This window comes from Macrotis lagotis, chromosome 7, assembly GCF_037893015.1.
Source record: "Macrotis lagotis isolate mMagLag1 chromosome 7, bilby.v1.9.chrom.fasta, whole genome shotgun sequence".
Lineage (NCBI taxonomy): Eukaryota > Metazoa > Chordata > Mammalia > Peramelemorphia > Peramelidae > Macrotis > Macrotis lagotis.
In genome coordinates, this window is record NC_133664.1 from 66560562 (window position 1) to 66578936 (window position 18375).

General features: G+C 39.8%; 1 protein-coding gene across 1 annotated transcript; it reads left to right on the forward strand.

Moving 5' to 3' along the window:
• The first annotated feature begins 347 nt into the window (after positions 1–347).
• PTCHD3 (patched domain containing 3) lies at positions 348–11889 on the forward strand. Its single transcript, XM_074195234.1, is given in 11 exon segments — positions 348–351; positions 1997–2117; positions 5808–5953; positions 6599–6601; positions 10341–10426; positions 10428–10490; positions 10492–10893; positions 10895–11032; positions 11034–11136; positions 11139–11567; positions 11570–11889. Coding segments are annotated over 11 exon segments (1815 nt in total).
• Positions 11890–18375: the final 6486 nt, after the last annotated feature.

Consider the following 18375-nt stretch of genomic DNA (forward strand, 5'->3'; position numbering starts at 1 on the left):
GCTGGCCGGGCAGAAGCTGGCGGTGGAGGACGCCCTCGGGGTCCCCTCAGCTTTGCGGGCCCCGCGCCCCCGACCCGCTGCTGGCGCCGCAGCCCCTCACCTTCCCCGGACCCCGGCGCCGCGGGGCCCTCGCTCGGGGTGCGCAGGTCGGCGCCGCCCGACTCAGAAGTCCGAGGAGCCAGAGCCCCGAAGCTGCTGCCTCGGCTGCGCGAGGACCGGGCGGCCGACCCGGGAGGAGCCGCCGCTGGCGCCCGAGCGTCCTGGGCCTTGGTCGGAGCTGCGCCGGGCACCGCGGGCCTCGGGGTAGCTGCGGAGGGCGCGGGGGCGGGCCCGGGGTGAGGGCCGGAATGGGTAGCGTAGAATTGGAAAAAGAGAGTGAATAGATAACAGATTGGAAAAAGAAACTATATATATATACATATATATATATATATATATATATATATATATATATATGTGTGTGTGTGTGTGTGTGTATATGTATATATATATACATATATATACTATAATTGGAAAAATGAAATAAAATGAATATATAGGAAAAATAAAATACATATAAGATTTTTGGTAAAATAAAATAAAAAATATATAATATAATTGGGAGAATAAAATGTTATATACAATTGGACAAAATAAAATGAATATATCGGAAAAATAAAATACATATAAGATAATTGGTAAAATAAAATATATAATATAATTGGGAAAATAAAATGATATATATATAATTAGACAAATTAAAATAAAGATATAGGAAAAATGAAATATATATAATTGGAAAAATAAAATATAATATAATTGGAAAAATAAAAAATATATATAAAAGAGTTGCTCAAGCACAGGTTAGATCACTTGCCAAGGGTGACCCAGTGGATGATGTGCTGCATCAGAGGCAGAACTTGAATCCGGGTCTTACTAGCTTCCAGGCTAGAAGTGCTTTTAAATGAGAGACCCGGCTTCACGCGGGCTGGGTGTCCTCCCTAGTTCCCTAGAGTAGCCTCCGGATGAGGATGATGTTTGTCCTTAATTCCCGAAGAAGGCACCAGGGACAAGCACATGACTTGGATTTGAGTGAGAGGGTCCTGCTAAGGCACCAGCCTCACTTTTTCCTCCAGAATCATCTGGATCCAGTGGCCAGATAGGAAGCAAGACAACTGGAAAAGGCTCTGGATTCGAGGCAAGCTAGGGTTAAGGGACTTGCGCAAAGTCACCCAGCTAGTTAGTGTCTAGTGTCTGAAGCTGGATTGGAAGTCAGATCCTCCTGCCAAACAAAGCCAGGGCTCTGTCCACTATACCTCCCAGCTGCCTGCCTACAGACCTATCTAGGCTCATCATCATGGTGATATAGAGGTTATAGGCTCTGAAGTCTGTTCAACTGGGTGGGTATGAAAATATTCAGGAATGGGTACAGTAAGAAGCTGCTCCCTTCATTGATATTAGATTGTTCATATTGGCAACATCCATTCCCCTCATTTTGCTTGGTTCAAAACAGACTTCAGAATTGCACTCATAAGCGTGTGACTCAGTGAGAAATGTGGGAGAAGTAGATGGTGCTAGCAAGTTTGCATTTTTCTATAGCAAAAAATAGAATCTTGCATATTTAAATTTCTTTTTAACATTTTTACATTGTATTTTAACATTTTAACATTGTATACATTTATTATTATATTTATTTATTATTTGCATGTTATATATGAGCATTTTATATATAATACATATGTAAATTATAAACTGTTGTATTTCATATATATAAATTATAAACTGTTGCATTTCATCCTTAAAAAATTTATGTAAAAATAAAAAACGCAATTTGCCTGATTTTCTTTTTTTTTCTTAAGTTTTTTTTGCAAGGCAAATGGTGGCTTGCCCAAGGCCACACAGCTAGGTAATTATTAAGTGTCTGAGGCCGGATTTGAACCCAGGTACTCCTGACTCCAAAGCTGGTGCCTTATCCACTATGCCACCTAGCCGCCCCCTGATTTTCTTTAATTACAAGTGTCCTACTTTACATCACTATCCAGACAAGAGGAATTTGAAGGAAACGTAAAGGAAGTAATTCCATTGTTTTCTGTCTCCTATTTTCTCATCATATTCTTTTCAATTGTCTCATGTTACAGGTAACTTCTTTTTTTTTAATTCTTTAATTGAATTCTTATAATCTTCTCTTTAACTCCCATCATCATTTACTTATGAGTAAATTTAGAAGCAACAGAATGATATGAACTGACATATGGTATCACATCATATTTACTTTATTCACCACCTTAACAGTCCTGTTTCTGTATTTGTATTTAGCATAATTTTATATATACTTTTACATGTTTATTTTCCCAACTAAATGTAATGGTAGTTTTCAACATCTTTTTTACATTTTTCTTCCCCTTCCCCTGATAGAAAGCAATGTAACATAGGCTCTACTTCTATAACCATAACATTATCTTATTTTAAAAGAGCTGGAAGTCATTGATTTTATGTTGTTTAAAGCATTATAGCAGTAATCACTGAATTGAGAGTTTGTTTTTCCACTGTGAAAATCTTTGTTTTTTCTGGTTATAAATTGCTCCCTGGCTATATCGATAAAACAGAATTTTGAACTCTGAATTCAAATATAAAAAAAATCCTTATTTGTTCTTTGGTGTGGGGGGGCTGTTGAAAGTTCTCTCATTCTTGCAAGGAATACAAGTTGTGAAGAAAAAATTTGAACTCAGTTTAAAAATACTGTTTGCATTGAGCAAAGCAAATGTATTTTTTTTTTTTAGGTTTTTGCAAGGCAAATGGGGTTAAGTGGCCCAAGGCCACACAGCTATGTAATTATTAAGTGTTTGAGACCGGATTTGAACCCAGGCACTCCTGACTTCAGGGCCTGTGGTTTATCCACTGCGCCCCCTAGCCACCCCAAAGCAATTGTATTTTGCCATATCTGGTGACACCAAAAGTTAGTTTGATTTATTTTTTTTTCCATTTCAACTAGTTATTTTAGCATTCTTTATTAATTTGATAAATGTTTATTAAACATTTATTTTTATCAAAGCATGTTAGAGGTTTTGATGGAGACACAAAAGGAAAAATAGCAGTCCCTTCCCTCATTTTATTACATTTTATCATAATTTATTCTTTTATAGTTAAATGTATAAAGTTAGCACATATAAAGGTAGCACAATAAAGGGGCAATGAGAATGTGGAAGGGAGAGGGTTTGAAAGAATATGAAGTTAAGGTGATTCTTAGGTTGCAAACCTAATGTCTAAAAGCATTGCCTTCAACAGAAATAGGGAAGTTAGGAAGAAGTGGAAGAGTCTTGACTTCTGGAGGAAAAGATAGCAAATTCTCTTTTGAACATATGTCTACATGTCTAAATGTCTAAAATGTCCCCAAAACATCCTAATGGAAATGTCCAAAATGCAGTTGATATTGTGGGATACTGAGGAAAGGGAGGGCTAGATATAGAGATCTGGAAGGCATTTGCATTGAGATGATGATTGAATCTATGGAAATTCATGGGATCACCTTGAGAGAGGTAGTGTAGGACAGACCCTTGCACTACACCTAGTTAGGAAACATGGAGGATTTTGATGACTTGGCTAGCCATTATGTCCAGCCTAAATCCCTCTGTTTTGCTTGTAAAGCTTTTCACAGACTATCCTCAACCTCCCTTTTCCAACCTTATTATTTACTTCCCATACTCTTTAATTCATACTCTAGCCAAAGTGGACTCCTATGACTCCACATCCCATCTCTGAACCTTTGGAATGACTATCTTCCATTCCTGAAATGCATTCTTGCCTCACCTCCAACTCTTAAAATCTCCGTTTCCTTCAAAACTTGACTCAAGATTGATAATTTTGGAATAAGCAGTGTCAGTTGAACAGTGAGGCTGGAAGTCAAGTTGTAAAAGACCAAGAATTAGGTGAACTGAGAGAAAGTGGGGGTAATGACTGTAAGACAGTCTGGTAGCATGGTGGGTAGAATGCTAGGTCTTATGTCAAGAAGACCTGAGTTTGAGCCTTGCTTCAGATACTCACGCTAAGTCTCTTGACTTCTGTCTATCTCAGGTTTGTCATCTATACAATGAAATCCTGATAAGTGGATCGGTATAAAGATCAAATGAGAGATGATTTATAAAGTGCTTTACAAGCTACAAATGTTGGTTATTATTGAATAACCCTTTCCTAGGAATTTGATTATGAAATGGAAGAAAAAATTATAGTTAATAGGATTAAGAGGTTGTTTTGTTGTTGTGTTTTTAAGCATGGAGAAACTTGTGTACATTTATAGACAACAGGGAATGAACTAGAATTTGATTGAGCAACTTTGAATATATTTGGTAGAGAATATAGAACTATTGACAGTTTGAGCATGTGAAACCATATGGAAGCCTGCTATCACATCAGCACTACTTTGCCTTGCCCCTTCCTAGAATTGCAAAGCAAAAGTTAAGTGGCTATGAGTAACCTGGTGCCCTTTCAAATGGCAACATGGGCAATTCATTTTTGTACTTGGAGGAAGATGAAAAATGTAAATTCTCCATCAATGGTGCCTGTTACAGCAGTCTTCCTCCAGTTGTATTGGTCATTCAGTCTCACACCCTTGGGTTCAGTTTGAGTTCCCATAAGATCTTTTCCTCAAACCTTAATCTTATTGTAATCAGTTGTCTCCCCACAGGACAAAAGGCCCAGCCTCCTACTTCACTGAGAAGACTTAAGACCAAAACTTCTTTATCTACTGTCGTTTTCTTACCTCAGATCACACAGAAGTCTTTACTTCTTTCTAGCGAGGTCCTTGATCTCATTCCTCCATGCCTCTTATGGGACTTTTTTTTCTCATTCACTGTTAATCTTTTCCTCACCATAGGCTCCTACCTATCTTTCTTTTAACATGTTTAGATTTCTTTAAGTCTTTTTTAAGTCTATTCCTTCACTCTTTTATCCCACCCAGCTACCATCCCTCTGCTTCCTTCCTTTCACAGCTAAATTTTATGACAAAAACTATCTACATTCTGCCTCCACTCCTCAATCATTGATCTCCAGTTTCCATTGCTCTATAGAAATTTTTCTCTCTAAGTCCTCTAATTATAGATCAAGTGAATTCCCCTCCCCCAATTTTTCTTTCCTGACCTTTATGAATAATTCTCTACTGTTTACCACCTCTCTCATGCATATAATTTTTTTTCTTGGACCCCAGAGACACCAAACTCTTGGGATTCTTGATTCTCTAATTATGCCTTTTTTTGAATCTTTCACTGATTAAGTGTACTGTAGGTATTTTTTCCAAGGTTCTCAATCTTTGCTTTTCTCTTTGTTTCTCTTCATTTCCTCAACTTCCAAATTATGTTGCATTTAGTAGGAGACATTTTGAATAGACCACACAAGGGATCTTAGCAAATGCTAATATATTATAGTAGGGATTGGGTTCAACTAGATGATTAATGGAGGCCCTCCCAACATTGAAATTCTTTATTTCTGTAATTTAGCTCAAAGCATTGACCATTTATTGATCACTAAATAAACCTAAATAACTTCTTGAAAGAGGATGTGGCCCATGTTTATCCCTATACCTCAAAAAAAGAGGCTTGCATTGCCTGCTGTATACCTCTCTGCAGATCAATGTAGAGGGAGGCATTAACCTTCAAAGAACAGAATGTGTGATCAAAGTGGAGACTTCTATAAATTAATAAGTAGTTAAAGACAGGTCTCTGAATAAATTCACTATTTAGGAGTATCTTTTAGATTTCCAACAAACCATTTTTGAATTAACTAAAATTAAGTAGATTGGTCACTATCTCAGTAATGTTTCTCTTCAGATTTTACAGGATGAACCATATAATCAGCAAAATATGGGTGGCAGCATTTGGAGTTATTTCAGTGGGTTTAGCAGTACTAAGCAGCTTTGACCTCTTGTTGTATTGTGGGATGCCATTTGTTGTTACAGTTTCCAATGCACCATTTCTTATTCTAGGTAAGCAAAAGAGAAATATGATAATAAATTGATTTAAATTAGTTAAAACGGGGAGACTAGGTGGTGCAGTGGATAGAGCACTGGCCCTGGAGTCAGGAGTACCTGAGTTCAAATCTGGCCTCAGACACTTAATAATAATTACCTAGCTGTGTGGCCCCTGGGCAAGTCACTTAACCCTATTTGCCTTGCAAAATCCTTAAAAAAAAGAAGAAAAAAAAGTAAATTAAGTTAAAACATTTGGAAAGAAAAGTTGATTAGGTTCCCTAGATCCCTCCAGGCTTCTCATCTAATTCTGAATTCATAGACCAGGCCTACACAATATATATACATACATATATATATATATATATATGTATATATATGTATATATGTATATAAAATATTGATTCATTTTTATCCTTACCAGTAAATATAAGCAAAGAAACAAAATAAGTACACTTAAGGCACAAAATTATTTATGTTGTTACTGTTTTCATTCAATAACCATTTATCTTTCATTCCATTCTTCTTTTTAAAATAAGAATTATCATTTAAGCCATGTCTGTCACAGAGTGATGAGATTGGCATATTTTTTATCCTTTGATACAAGGGAAGGATATGAACTTAGAGTCTCATATAATTATATGTTCATCATATAAAGAGAAGGTAGTTTAAGTAATTAAGTAATTACTATAATTCCCTAGTGCCTAAATAGTGGAAGTCCAGGTTTTATTTACTTGTTGTCCTACCTATATGGGAGATTACAGACTTGATGATGATGATGATGATGACAATGATAACTAATATTTATAAAGTGTCTTAAGTTTTTTCAAAGAGTTTTATATAAGTAATTTTATGCTCATGAGAACTCTATGAAAATAGGTACTATTACTACCCCATGGTTACAAATTAAGAAACCAAGGCAAAAAAATTAAAATAATAGTAACAAATATTTATATAGCACTTGGTATGTGCCGAATTCTATGCTAAGACTTTATAATTAATGAGTCATTAGATTCTCACAACAGGTAAGTGATCATCACCCTCATTTTACAGATGAGGAAACTAAGGCAAGCAAGTTAAGTGACTTGCCCAGGGTCTTACAGTTAGTAGTTATCTGAAATCATATTTGATTTCAAGTTCAATACTCTATCCACTTAGATTCCATGATTATCAATTTGATGATTATGGAATAAGTATAGTTATCATCACCCCACAGAAAGGTTTGTTAGGGTACAGAGATGGGGGATCAGGGAATGAGCCTGGATATCTTGTGGTGCTGCTTCACATTAAGGTAGATGTTCTTGCTGGCTACTCTAAAGATGAGTATAATGGAATATCATCCTCCACATCACTATGAGTGCTGGGGTCTAGCCTCTGCTGGGTTCTTGGAACTTGACAGGAGGGATAGAGTCGGCGAAATGAGTTGAGTCAACAAGTGGGTAAAGGCAGGAGCAGGTTGTCTGACTGTCAGCTGCTTAGATTTATTTTTATAGTCTCAAAAATCATATGAAACAAGCAAACTAAAATCATTTCCTTGGTTACAAAAATGTACAATTTTCATCATTAATCACATAGTTCATATGGTTACAAGTTTGATCATGTAGTGCTTACAAGTGTGATTATCAATCATGTAGTTAATTTTCTTGTCCCTGCTCAGACTGTGATGACCTCAACCTGCCTGTTGCCTAGTTTGTTGCTGCATAGTAAAGTTATTGATTAAACAGAACTTTCCTTAGAATAATCTTTGATATAATTTGTTTAATGGAATGCTTCTATGATTTTGTACCACATATGTAATGTTTTCGATATGCTCCCTTGACAACCTATATTGAGGGTAGTTATGTTTGTCCACCTGTCCGATGACTCCTTCAATAACTAATTTTCCTTTCAGCCCTTGTTGGTAGACGCTATGGTTTCTATGACTTTTTATTCTTTGCCAATAAACTAAGGCTGTTAGAGTTCACATATTTGTTACCTATACTAACTATTCTCTCACCATCTTTATCATATATTCCTGTGTATGATAAGGGGGCAAAACTGTTAATTTCCCTGGAATTCTATCTGACCCATCTTATATCTGGTTTCCCTGTATATATTCTGACATCTCCCTGGAACTCCCAGTGCTGTATCTTCCAAAGATTTCATAATGCTGAAGCCTTTTGTATGTCTCAGGGAGAGGCAGTCCTGTTAAATTTGGACAGAGTTCACAATCTGTTTTATTCAAGGAATTTCTTTGAAATCCTTCCTTATAGTCATTCCACTATTAGGATGAGTAAGTTTTTCAATCAATAATAGACCTATAAATATGGGTATACATGGAATCCCTATGTATATTGAAGAAGGAAATGTTGTTCCATCAGGCAGTGTGACTGCCCTGAGTCTTCTTGCCGCAACTGTGTCAAACAGCTTAGAGACCCTGGCTCCCAACATATGAGCTGTACCCTCAGTGTCTCTCTGAATGCACTTTTTGGCAAGGAATTTATTTTATTCATTTTTATCTCTCCTGTTGTTTTGGGAGTAAGAGGGATATAAAGTATTTTCTATTAATTAAAATAATTTATTAAAAATGGATAAATAGGGGCAGGGGTTACTAAAGATATGGAATGTTTGGGTTTTTTTTTTTAAAGATTTTTCAGGTGAGATCACTGTAATGTTAGTTTTATTTAGTTCTTTTTATTTTGTTTAAAGAGAAATCGTAGGAAGTAGAGATGATTTATAAATGTTTGTCTTTTAAAAATCAAACACATCACTAAAACTTTTTTTACAAGTTCCTAGGCCAACAGAGCCTACTTGCCTACTGTTATCACCTTTTTCCAATAGTCACTAGACTGAAACCACTTGGCAGTAATAGGAATGAAGGTTAGTATCTTCTTCCCTTCTTCACAAACTTCTTTAATTCTGATGCCTTTTTTTGTTATTTAATCTACAATTTGTCTTGTGTATATTTTATTTGTATGTAATTCTTTGCATGTTGCCTTTCACATCAGACTGAATTTTTTGAGAGCAAGGACTGTCTTCTGCATTTCATTGTATCTGTAGCACTTAGTATCTCTCAAATAGAATTTAGTAAATATTTATTGCCGGCTTCCCTGGCTAAATTGGTGGTGTCACTTCCTGAAAATATTTCTATAATTTCGATCAAAGAAGGACTGGTTGTGGGTATGATTCAAGTTCAGAATAGTAATTTTTCCTCATCACTTTCTCCATCTTTTGAAGAATATTATGTAATCAAGTATTATAACTCTTCTACCTATATTTAATACAATGCATATATGTTTTTCTGTTTATTTGACAGACAAGGGAACAGGGTCATTTAGCTTGGAGAAAGGAAATCTTAAAAGAGAAATGGAAGATGTCTTTAAATATTTTAAGAATAGCCACGTGAAGGAGTCATCGGACTTTTCTGGTTGATTCCAGCTAGTAGATTTAGTAAGTGGTTGGAAACTGTTGTCTTGGTGTAATGAGAAACTTCCTAATGATTAGAGAAACCTATAAGTGGAATTATCTGCTTCCAGAGGTGGTGAGTTCTTCCTTACCTTAGATCTTCAAATGATGACTAGAGGACCACTTTTTTCCTCCAGGACAGGTTGGACTAGATCTACATTTAGCATTCCTTCCAACTGAGTTTCTGTGATTCTGTTTTGCCCATATGTCACAGCTAGGTCAGATCTCTTAATACAAATATATCAGGTCCTACAGTGGGGTTGTGAGCTATTTCATTATTGGTCTTGGGATACATGTGGAGATTAGAATCTCTCATGGTAGAATATCTTGGTACATTTTCATGGTCTGACAAGGATTCATAATGTGGATTAATCACCTTCTAAGGTTAAGGTCACACCTGCCCCATGCTAGGCATTCATATTTTAATGTCTGTTTTGAGATTTCAGGATTGTGACTCAAGTACTTTAAAGAGGTAGACATATTTCATATAATACAGGAACCAAGATCCTTTTTTTTCAGGATGCTATAACGGCATCAGGTTAAATTATAGAATTTCAATTTACTTGTCATAAAGGGTGCACCTTGCCATTGTTTTTAAATAAATATCTGTTTTTAAAAATTGTATTAATCTTTTCTAAACATAAAATGATGTAAAAAAATTAAAAATAAATTAAAATAATAAATAAATAAATAAATAAATGAAACATATCTTTTCCCCTTGCCCTACCCAAAGAGGAAGCCTTTATAACAAAGAATGAAAAGGGAATTCAGTACAACTAACCAGGAAATCAACCAAGTCCAACAGTATGTATAATATGCAAAATATATAGCTTTCATCTCTGAAGAGAAGGGAGGAGAGGATAGAGTGTCAATATTAAATAGACAAAAAATTTGGATTAATTTGTTTAATTTCGAATGAACTGTTATAAACTGCAGTTCTTTTCCCCCTATTTTATAAGAGCTGGTGTTGATGACATGTTTATCATGGTTTCTGCCTGGCAGTGGACCAAGCTCATACATAGTATTGAACAGAGGCTGGCTGACACATAATGCAGAAGCAGCTGTGTCCAATACAGTTACCACGCTGACTGATGCTCTCGCTTTCTATATTTGGGATCATGACCTCTTTCAAATCTGTGCAGACCTTTTGTATATGTACAAGAACAACCCTTCTTTTTTGTTTTTTACATAATATCACCTGTTTTGGAGCATTTCTTGCCCTTAATGGTAAAGTTGAAGTATATCTGAACCAATTTGCCTTTCAACAGGAACAGAGCAAATATTCAGTTGCAAAAAAGATTCTCTGTAGAAAAGGTCTTTATATTTCACCAAATGGTGAAGAAGAACATGCAATGAATACATTCTTTAAGAAGTATTATGGCCCTTTGCTTACCAACATATGGACAAAGTTGTTTGTGGTGCTGATCTGTGCCAGCTCCCTGGCTGCTAGTATCTATGGGTGTCTCCAAATCCATATTGACCTTCAAAATCTGGTCAATGATAACTCCTATGTCATTCATTCCTTATTATTCTATGGAAAAGAAATATTTTTCAGAATTTGGTCCCAGAATAATGGTTCTTGTCACTAAATTTGTTCCATATTGGGTGGAAATCACTTGGAACAATTTGGACAATTGTTTAAAATTATCGGAAAAAAAATCATTATATGGATGAAACTTTGTCAGATTTTTGGTTAAAGACATATGAAGGATATTTAAAAGTTCTAAACCAAAATATAAATAATAGGACTGTTTTTTCATGAACTTAGACCCATTTTTAAAACTCTTTCCAAAGTATCAGTGTGATATTCAAGATAATAGAACTGCAAGAGAAATATTGTCTTCATGGTTCTTCATTCAGTCAGTAAATGTCAGTACTGCAGTAAGTGAAAAGATGTTGTTAAGGCAGCTAAGAAGTATTGCTGCACAGTGGGACATTCTGCTTGTTGTATATCACCCAGCATTTATCTATTTTGATCAGTATTCTGTGATTGTAGACAACCCTATTCAAAATGTTGCTGTTGCAGCTGGTGCCATGTTGATAGTTTCCTTATTGTTCATTCCCAATTCACCATGTTCTTTGTGGGTGACCTTTGCTATTGTATCTATGATTGTGGGTGTGGCAGGTTTCATGTCATATTGGAATGTCAATCTTGATTCCATATCCATGATCAACCTTATCATTTGTATTGATTTTCAGTAGACTTTTCTGCACATTTTCCCTATGCATTTGTTTCTAGTGACTCTATGAGTGCAAATCAAAAAGTCAATGAGGCATTGGATCTTCTGGGCTTCCCAGTGATACAAGGGACTACTTCTACCATAATAGGGGTGGTTGCCTTAGCTGCGGCAAATGCTTACATCTTCAGGACCTTTTTCAAGATCATGTTTCTAGCTATCTTGTTTGGGGCTGTTCATGGCCTCATCTTCATTCCAGTTTTTTTAACCTTTTTTGGAATTTGTAGTAGAGCTTCTGAAGAGACTCCTTGTAAAGATCCTGACTGTCCCTAATTATTATGCTGGTTTATAAATGATTCCTTTAGAGAAGTTGACAAAATGAATTTTTTCTTAACTTGAAATCCACATTTCCCAAATGTAATGTCTTGTTTGATATGATTTGGGTCAAAAATCCTTCCTGTGCTGATCTTTTTTTAAATTTTTAGTTATTTAAGGAAATGGGGCTAAGTGACTTACCCAAGATCACACCACTAGGCATTTATTAGGTGTCTGAAGCAGGGTTTGAACTCAAATCCTCCTGATTCCAGAGCTGGTGCTTTATCCACTGTGCCATCTAGCTGCCCTTGTGCTAATCTTTTAAATCCGTTATCATAAGAAACAGGATCCGATAGGGTTAAATGACTAACACAGTAATATCACCTAATACTCCTCTCCTGAATTTTACCAGTGTACTTTTTCCTTCCTCCTCTCTATAATCACATCTTCTCTGGTGGGTACAGGAAACTCATTTCTAACCCTATGCAAATTATGCTCATTTTTCTCTAATCAACTTTGAGACTTGATTGGTTCAGGGGACTAATGGCTCATGCTATTATTAATCACTTTCTCATTTTCTAAGTCCAGAAATTGCTAGAAGAAGCTCCAGTCTTACTCCAGCATTTGGTCAGTGGGCTACAATGAGCAAATAGGGAGCTTTGCTAATCTGAATGAACTCAGGTTAACCTCCTTAGTGCCTGTCTTTGTTGAATATTCTTCTCACCTATGGCTAAGTAAATCTTTTTAAAATGTTCAATGACTACCCCTGAGTATATCATTGTCTTTTGAATTGAAGCATAAATTACCAGGGTACTGTCTGGGTCAGGTCCATTCCATAACATCTTTACTCCCCTACTCCAACCAATGAGTTGTCTTTCTTTTCATAGAAATAAAACAAGAATTTTTATTTTTTTTATTTCTGTAGAAATCAGCTAAACTTTCCATCCAAAAATTGTCCTTTCTCTTTTGCCAGGGGCCAAGAAGCCCCCATAAAAAGAGCAAATAAATTCCAGACATACCAGGAGCCAAGAAGCCCCCTGTCAGATAAGATAAAAGGAGCAAACAAAATTCCAGGCACACCAAGGGCCAAGATAAAGGAAGGTCACCCTCCATTATCAAGAACAAACTGACCACAGACTATCCCTTCTCTCAGGCCAAGGCATACCAACTCCACCCCTAAGCTAATCCCCTTGTTCCTTCTCTACAAAATATAAGCAGGTATTTTTCTCAAATAAACTCAGACCTTATCCACCATCCTTGGGTCTCACTCTCCTTATTCTCACCCATTCCATTTCAGGCTGGGTCCTCCTCGACACCCCACTTTTCTGCCCCGCGGGTCGGGGCACGTGGCGCCCATCGTGCGGCTCGAGGCACGGACTCTTGCCAGGCAGACCCCGTAAAGAAGAATCGTCGCGACCCCCTCTGATCGCTCCGGAGAGCCCCACGAACAGTTAAGTGACGTCTGCCTCATTCTTTTCTCATGGGTTCCAAGCTGTCTAAAGAACAGGTCTTTATACGGGACCTTAAACTGGCACTTAAAGACAGGGGAGTTAAAGTAAAGAAAAAGGATCTTGTTAGATTCTTCCTTTTTATAGATGAAGTATGCCCGTGGTTTCTGGTAACAGGACCTGAGATCCACCCAGACAAATGGCAGAAAGTAGGAAGAGATCTTAATCAGAAATTGAAAATAGAAGGACCCGATGCCGTCCCTGTTTCAGCCCTTTCTTACTGGGGTCTTATAAGAGACATAGTGGAAAGCGCAACCAGGGACCCCACAAAAAAACAGCTTCTTTTAGTTGCAGAGTCCTGCCTTCGCCCTCTTTCGCGTACAGCCTCTATAAAGTCTTTGAAAGAAGAGGAAGCGAAACCCCCTAAAACTCCAGCTAGATCTCCCTCAGCAGCTATTGAAATCCCCCCAAGCAAATCCCTCTATCCTCCTCTCCCTTCTGAGATAACACCAGCAGAGGAGCCCATAACCTGCCCAGTGTTTACAAGAAATAAGAATCTCCAGTCCAGTCCAGAGATGGACCCAGACTCAGAGCCTCTAGACCCAGGCAATGAGGCAGAACTTGAGGAAGAAGCTGCTAGATATAATAACCCAGACTGGCCCCTAGCCTCCGCTCCCCCTCCATACCTAACTGCCCCTGCCCTCCTGCCCCTGGGACCTAATATGACCACACTCAATAAGGCACGGGAGCAACTATCCGTGCAAGTAAAAGAACTCCGTGAGGTTTTAGATCTCCAAACACAATATGCGCAGCTCTCCAGTGAGTTGTCTGCCCTACAGGATTCATTACAAAGGTCCCTTAAAATCCCCCTCTTAAAAAACCAGTTTAATTCAAAAACCAGAAGTGTAAGCAAAACAAAACAGAGACACTCTAAGGCAGAAGCTGCCATGAATTATAAAAAACAAATGGCATTCCCTGTCATGACAAGATCCCGCCAAGATGATAGTGACCCTGATGCAGGAGAGGCTGAGCCCCCCGAGTCTTCCCATAGCGAAGAAGAGGAAGAGGAGAATAGGAGCAGGGAAGATGAAAGGGAAGTGGCAGATCGTCAAGGGGAACAAAAACCACTAAATTATAGAAAAATCCACTTCAAAAACTTGAAAGACTTACATACAGCTGTTAAGACCTATGGGCCTAATGCCCCCTTTACTCTCTCAGCACTAGAAGCCATCCCCCGTGGGGGACATCTTCTCCCCTCCGAGTGGCTCAGGGTTGTCCAGGCAGTACTTACACGAGGACAGTTCCTCACCTGGAAGGCTGATTTTTTTGATCGTTGTCAAACCATTGCTTCAACTACCTATAAAACTTCTAAGGGAGCTTATGAAAAACTCACAGGGCAGGGCAAGTATGCTAGTGAAACCCGGCAGTCACGTCTCCCAGTTGGATTGCTTGCTCAGGCAGCTAGTGCTGCCATTTCTGCCTGGCGGGCCCTTCCCAACACTAGCTCCCCTTTTGCACCCCTCAATAAAATCGTCCAAGGAAACCAGGAGGAATTCTCAGAATATGTAAGCAGGCTCCTGGAAGCTACAGAGAGGACCCTAGGGCAGGAAGCGGCTGATGACCAGCTTGTTAGACGCTTAGCCTATGAGAATGCCAATGCCACTTGCCGCTCCATTTTACGGGGAAAATGGAGAAACAAAACCTTAGATGAAATGATAAGGCTCTGTAGAGACATAGACCCCCTTACGCAGGCAGTTCATTTAGCTGTTGGGGCAGCCCTTCAGCACTCTGACCAATCTAAGACCTGTTTTAGGTGTAGCCAGGAAGGCCACTTTGCCCGCCAATGCCCAATTACCAACAACAACACAGGAGGTTTTTTCCAAAGACCTAATCAACCACAGACCCTCTGCCCCAGATGTAGGAAAGGAAAGCACTGGGCCAACACCTGTCGATCCACCACCAACGCTGAAGGCCAACCTATTGTCCCGTTTCCGGGAAACGGCAAGAGGGGCCAGCCCCGGGCCCCTCAAACAACCCCCAACCCGCAAGCCTCGGGGAACAGCTTGCCCACCTACCATTACGCAGAGCCACCACAGGGAGTGCAGGGGTGGACTTGTGTTCCTCCTCCTGTACAATATTAAACCCTGAGGATGGTCCCAGTATGATCCCCACTGGCGTCTATGGCCCCCCCCCCTCAGGGATTCCTTTTTCTTATAATTGGCCGTGCCTCCTCCACCTTGGGTGACCTTATTGTCCACCCCTCTCTTGTAGACAATGATTATACAGGAGAAATTAGAATAATGGTGTCCGCTCTTAATAACTTCATCACTATTCAGAAAGGACAACGCCTTGCCCAAGCACTCCCGCTCCCCCTGCAAACCCAATATTCAACAGTTACACAAAGGAGGGGAGCTTCCAACCCAGGGTCTTCAGATGTTTTTTGGGCTCAAACCATTTCACAGGAACGCCCTACACTTAAATTAACCATTCAGGGCCGGATCTTTTCTGGCATACTAGATTCTGGGGCGGACTCCACAGTCCTCTCCAAAGAAAGTTGGCCGCCCTCCTGGCCTCTTCAGCCCTCTATGACCCACCTACAAGGAATAGGACAATCTCAAAATGCCCTACAAAGTTCTCAATGGCTCCCCTGGAAAGATGAGGAAGGAAATGTAGGTACTGTTCGACCCTATGTAGTCCCTGGCCTCCCTGTTAACCTCTGGGGAAGAGACATTCTCTCCCAAATGGGAGTCATTATGTTCAGCCCTAATTTTACAGTAACCAGCCAGATGCTTGCTCAAGGATTTCTCCCTGGACAAGGTCTTGGAAAAGAAAAGCAAGGTCAACCGTTCCCTTTGCAAATTACAGGAAAAACAGGGCGCTTAGGATTAGGGTTTGAAAACCATTTTTTATAAGGGCCACTGGTCCCCCTGCACTACAGGCGGAAAAAATATCATGGAAAGATGACCATCCCGTCTGGATTGACCAGTGGCCCCTTCCTAAGGCTAAATTGGATGCAGCCTTTAGATTAGTGCAGGAACAATTAGATGCAGGACACATCGAACCTTCTGTGTCCCCCTGGAACACCCCCATTTTTGTCATCCGAAAACGCTCAGGTAAATGGCGACTTTTACATGACCTCAGAGCAGTTAATAAAACTATGATCCCCATGGGGGCAATGCAACCTGGTCTTCCCTCACCTGTAGCCATCCCTGAAGGTTTTACCAAGGTAGTTATTGACCTCAAAGATTGTTTTTTCTCAATCCCTCTCCATCCCGCTGACTGTAAACGCTTTGCCTTTAGCCTGCCCATCACCAATTGCCGTGGCCCATTCCCACGCTTTCAATGGAAAGTCTTACCCCAGGGCATGACCAATAGCCCTACACTCTGCCAAAAGTACGTAGCCCAGACTATTGACCCCTTTAGGATACAATATCCCTCACTCTATATCATCCATTATATGGATGATATCCTCCTTGCAGGACCTACAGAAAAAGAATTGGTAACTATCTCTCAGAAACTTATAGAGGCACTAGAAAAAAGAGGACTCCGGATCTCCCCGGAAAAAGTTCGGACCCAACCCCCCCAGTTATTTCTTGGATTTGAACTTTTTACTAACAAAATCTTGACCCAGAAAGCCCATATTCGTATTGATCATTTGAATTCCCTCAATGATTTTCAGAAATTACTAGGAGACATCAATTGGCTCCGACCCTATTTAAAACTAACAACAGGGGAATTAAAGCCATTATTTGACATCTTAAAGGGAGACCCAGAGCCCACCTCCCCACGCTCCTTGACACCAGAAGCCCGCTCAGCCCTGATGCTAGTCGAGCAAGCCATAAAAAACCAACACATAGGATATTATAGCCCTGAAAAGCCTCTCTGGCTTTTGCTCTTTCCCACAAATCTCTCTCCCACTGGCCTGCTTTGGCAAAATCATCCACTTTTTTGGATACACATGCCAGCCACCCCCACCAAAATTCTCCCATCATACCCACACCTCACTGCTGACCTCCTTAAAGGAGGAAGAGAAGCTGCAGTAAGACTCTTTGGCAAAGAACCTGATCGCATCATTTGCCCATACACAGCATCACAAATAAATTGGCTCCTATTGAACGATGATGACTGGGCTGTGAGCTGTATCTCATTCCCGGGAGTCATAGACAATCACTACCCCCCTGACAAACTTATTCAGTTCCTGCAAATAACACCTGTAGTCTTCCCCAAAATAACTAAAAGGACACCCCTCAAGGAGGCCCATCTCATCTTCACAGATGGCTCAGCATCTGGGAAAGCCGCAGTGAGCGTAAATGGGAAGATCACCTCCCTCACCTTCCCATACACCTCAGCACAACTTGTAGAGCTTGCTGCGATCATCTGGGCTTTTGAGGCAGTCCCTGATCCTTTAAATCTGTACACAGATAGTGCCTACGTTGCCCACTCGGTACCCCTTTTAGAAACTGTCCCTTATATACGACCATCTACCAATGCCTCCCCTCTCTTTGCCAAGTTACAGTTGCTCATACTTTCCAGAAGTCAACCCTTTTTCATTGGTCATATTCGTGCCCATTCTGACCTCCCAGGCCCCCTGACAGAAGGGAACGCACAAGTGGACCGGGCAACTCAAGACCCATTTTTAGGAAAAGGAACAGGTTTCTGTGGGGTAGCTTATGAGCCTGTGTTGCTGTGTCCCCTAGAGGCTGCCACGCGGGCCCACAAGCTGCACCACCTAAACTCACAGACACTCAGGCTTAAATTTGGCATAACCAGGGAACAAGCAAGACAAATTGTCAAACAGTGCCCAGGGTGTCTTGTCCTGCTCCCAGAGCCACACCTCGGCGTCAATCCCCGGGGGTTGGTTCCTGGTGAAGTCTGGCAGATGGATGTCACCCACTATGCACCTTTTGGAAAGCTTAAGTACATCCATGTTTCTATTGACACCTTCAGTGGGTTTATTTTTGCCACCCCCCAGAGCGGTGAAGCTACCCGCCATGTTATTAACCATGTTCTGGCCGCCTTGGCTACACTCCCCAACCCTAAGATCATTAAAACAGAC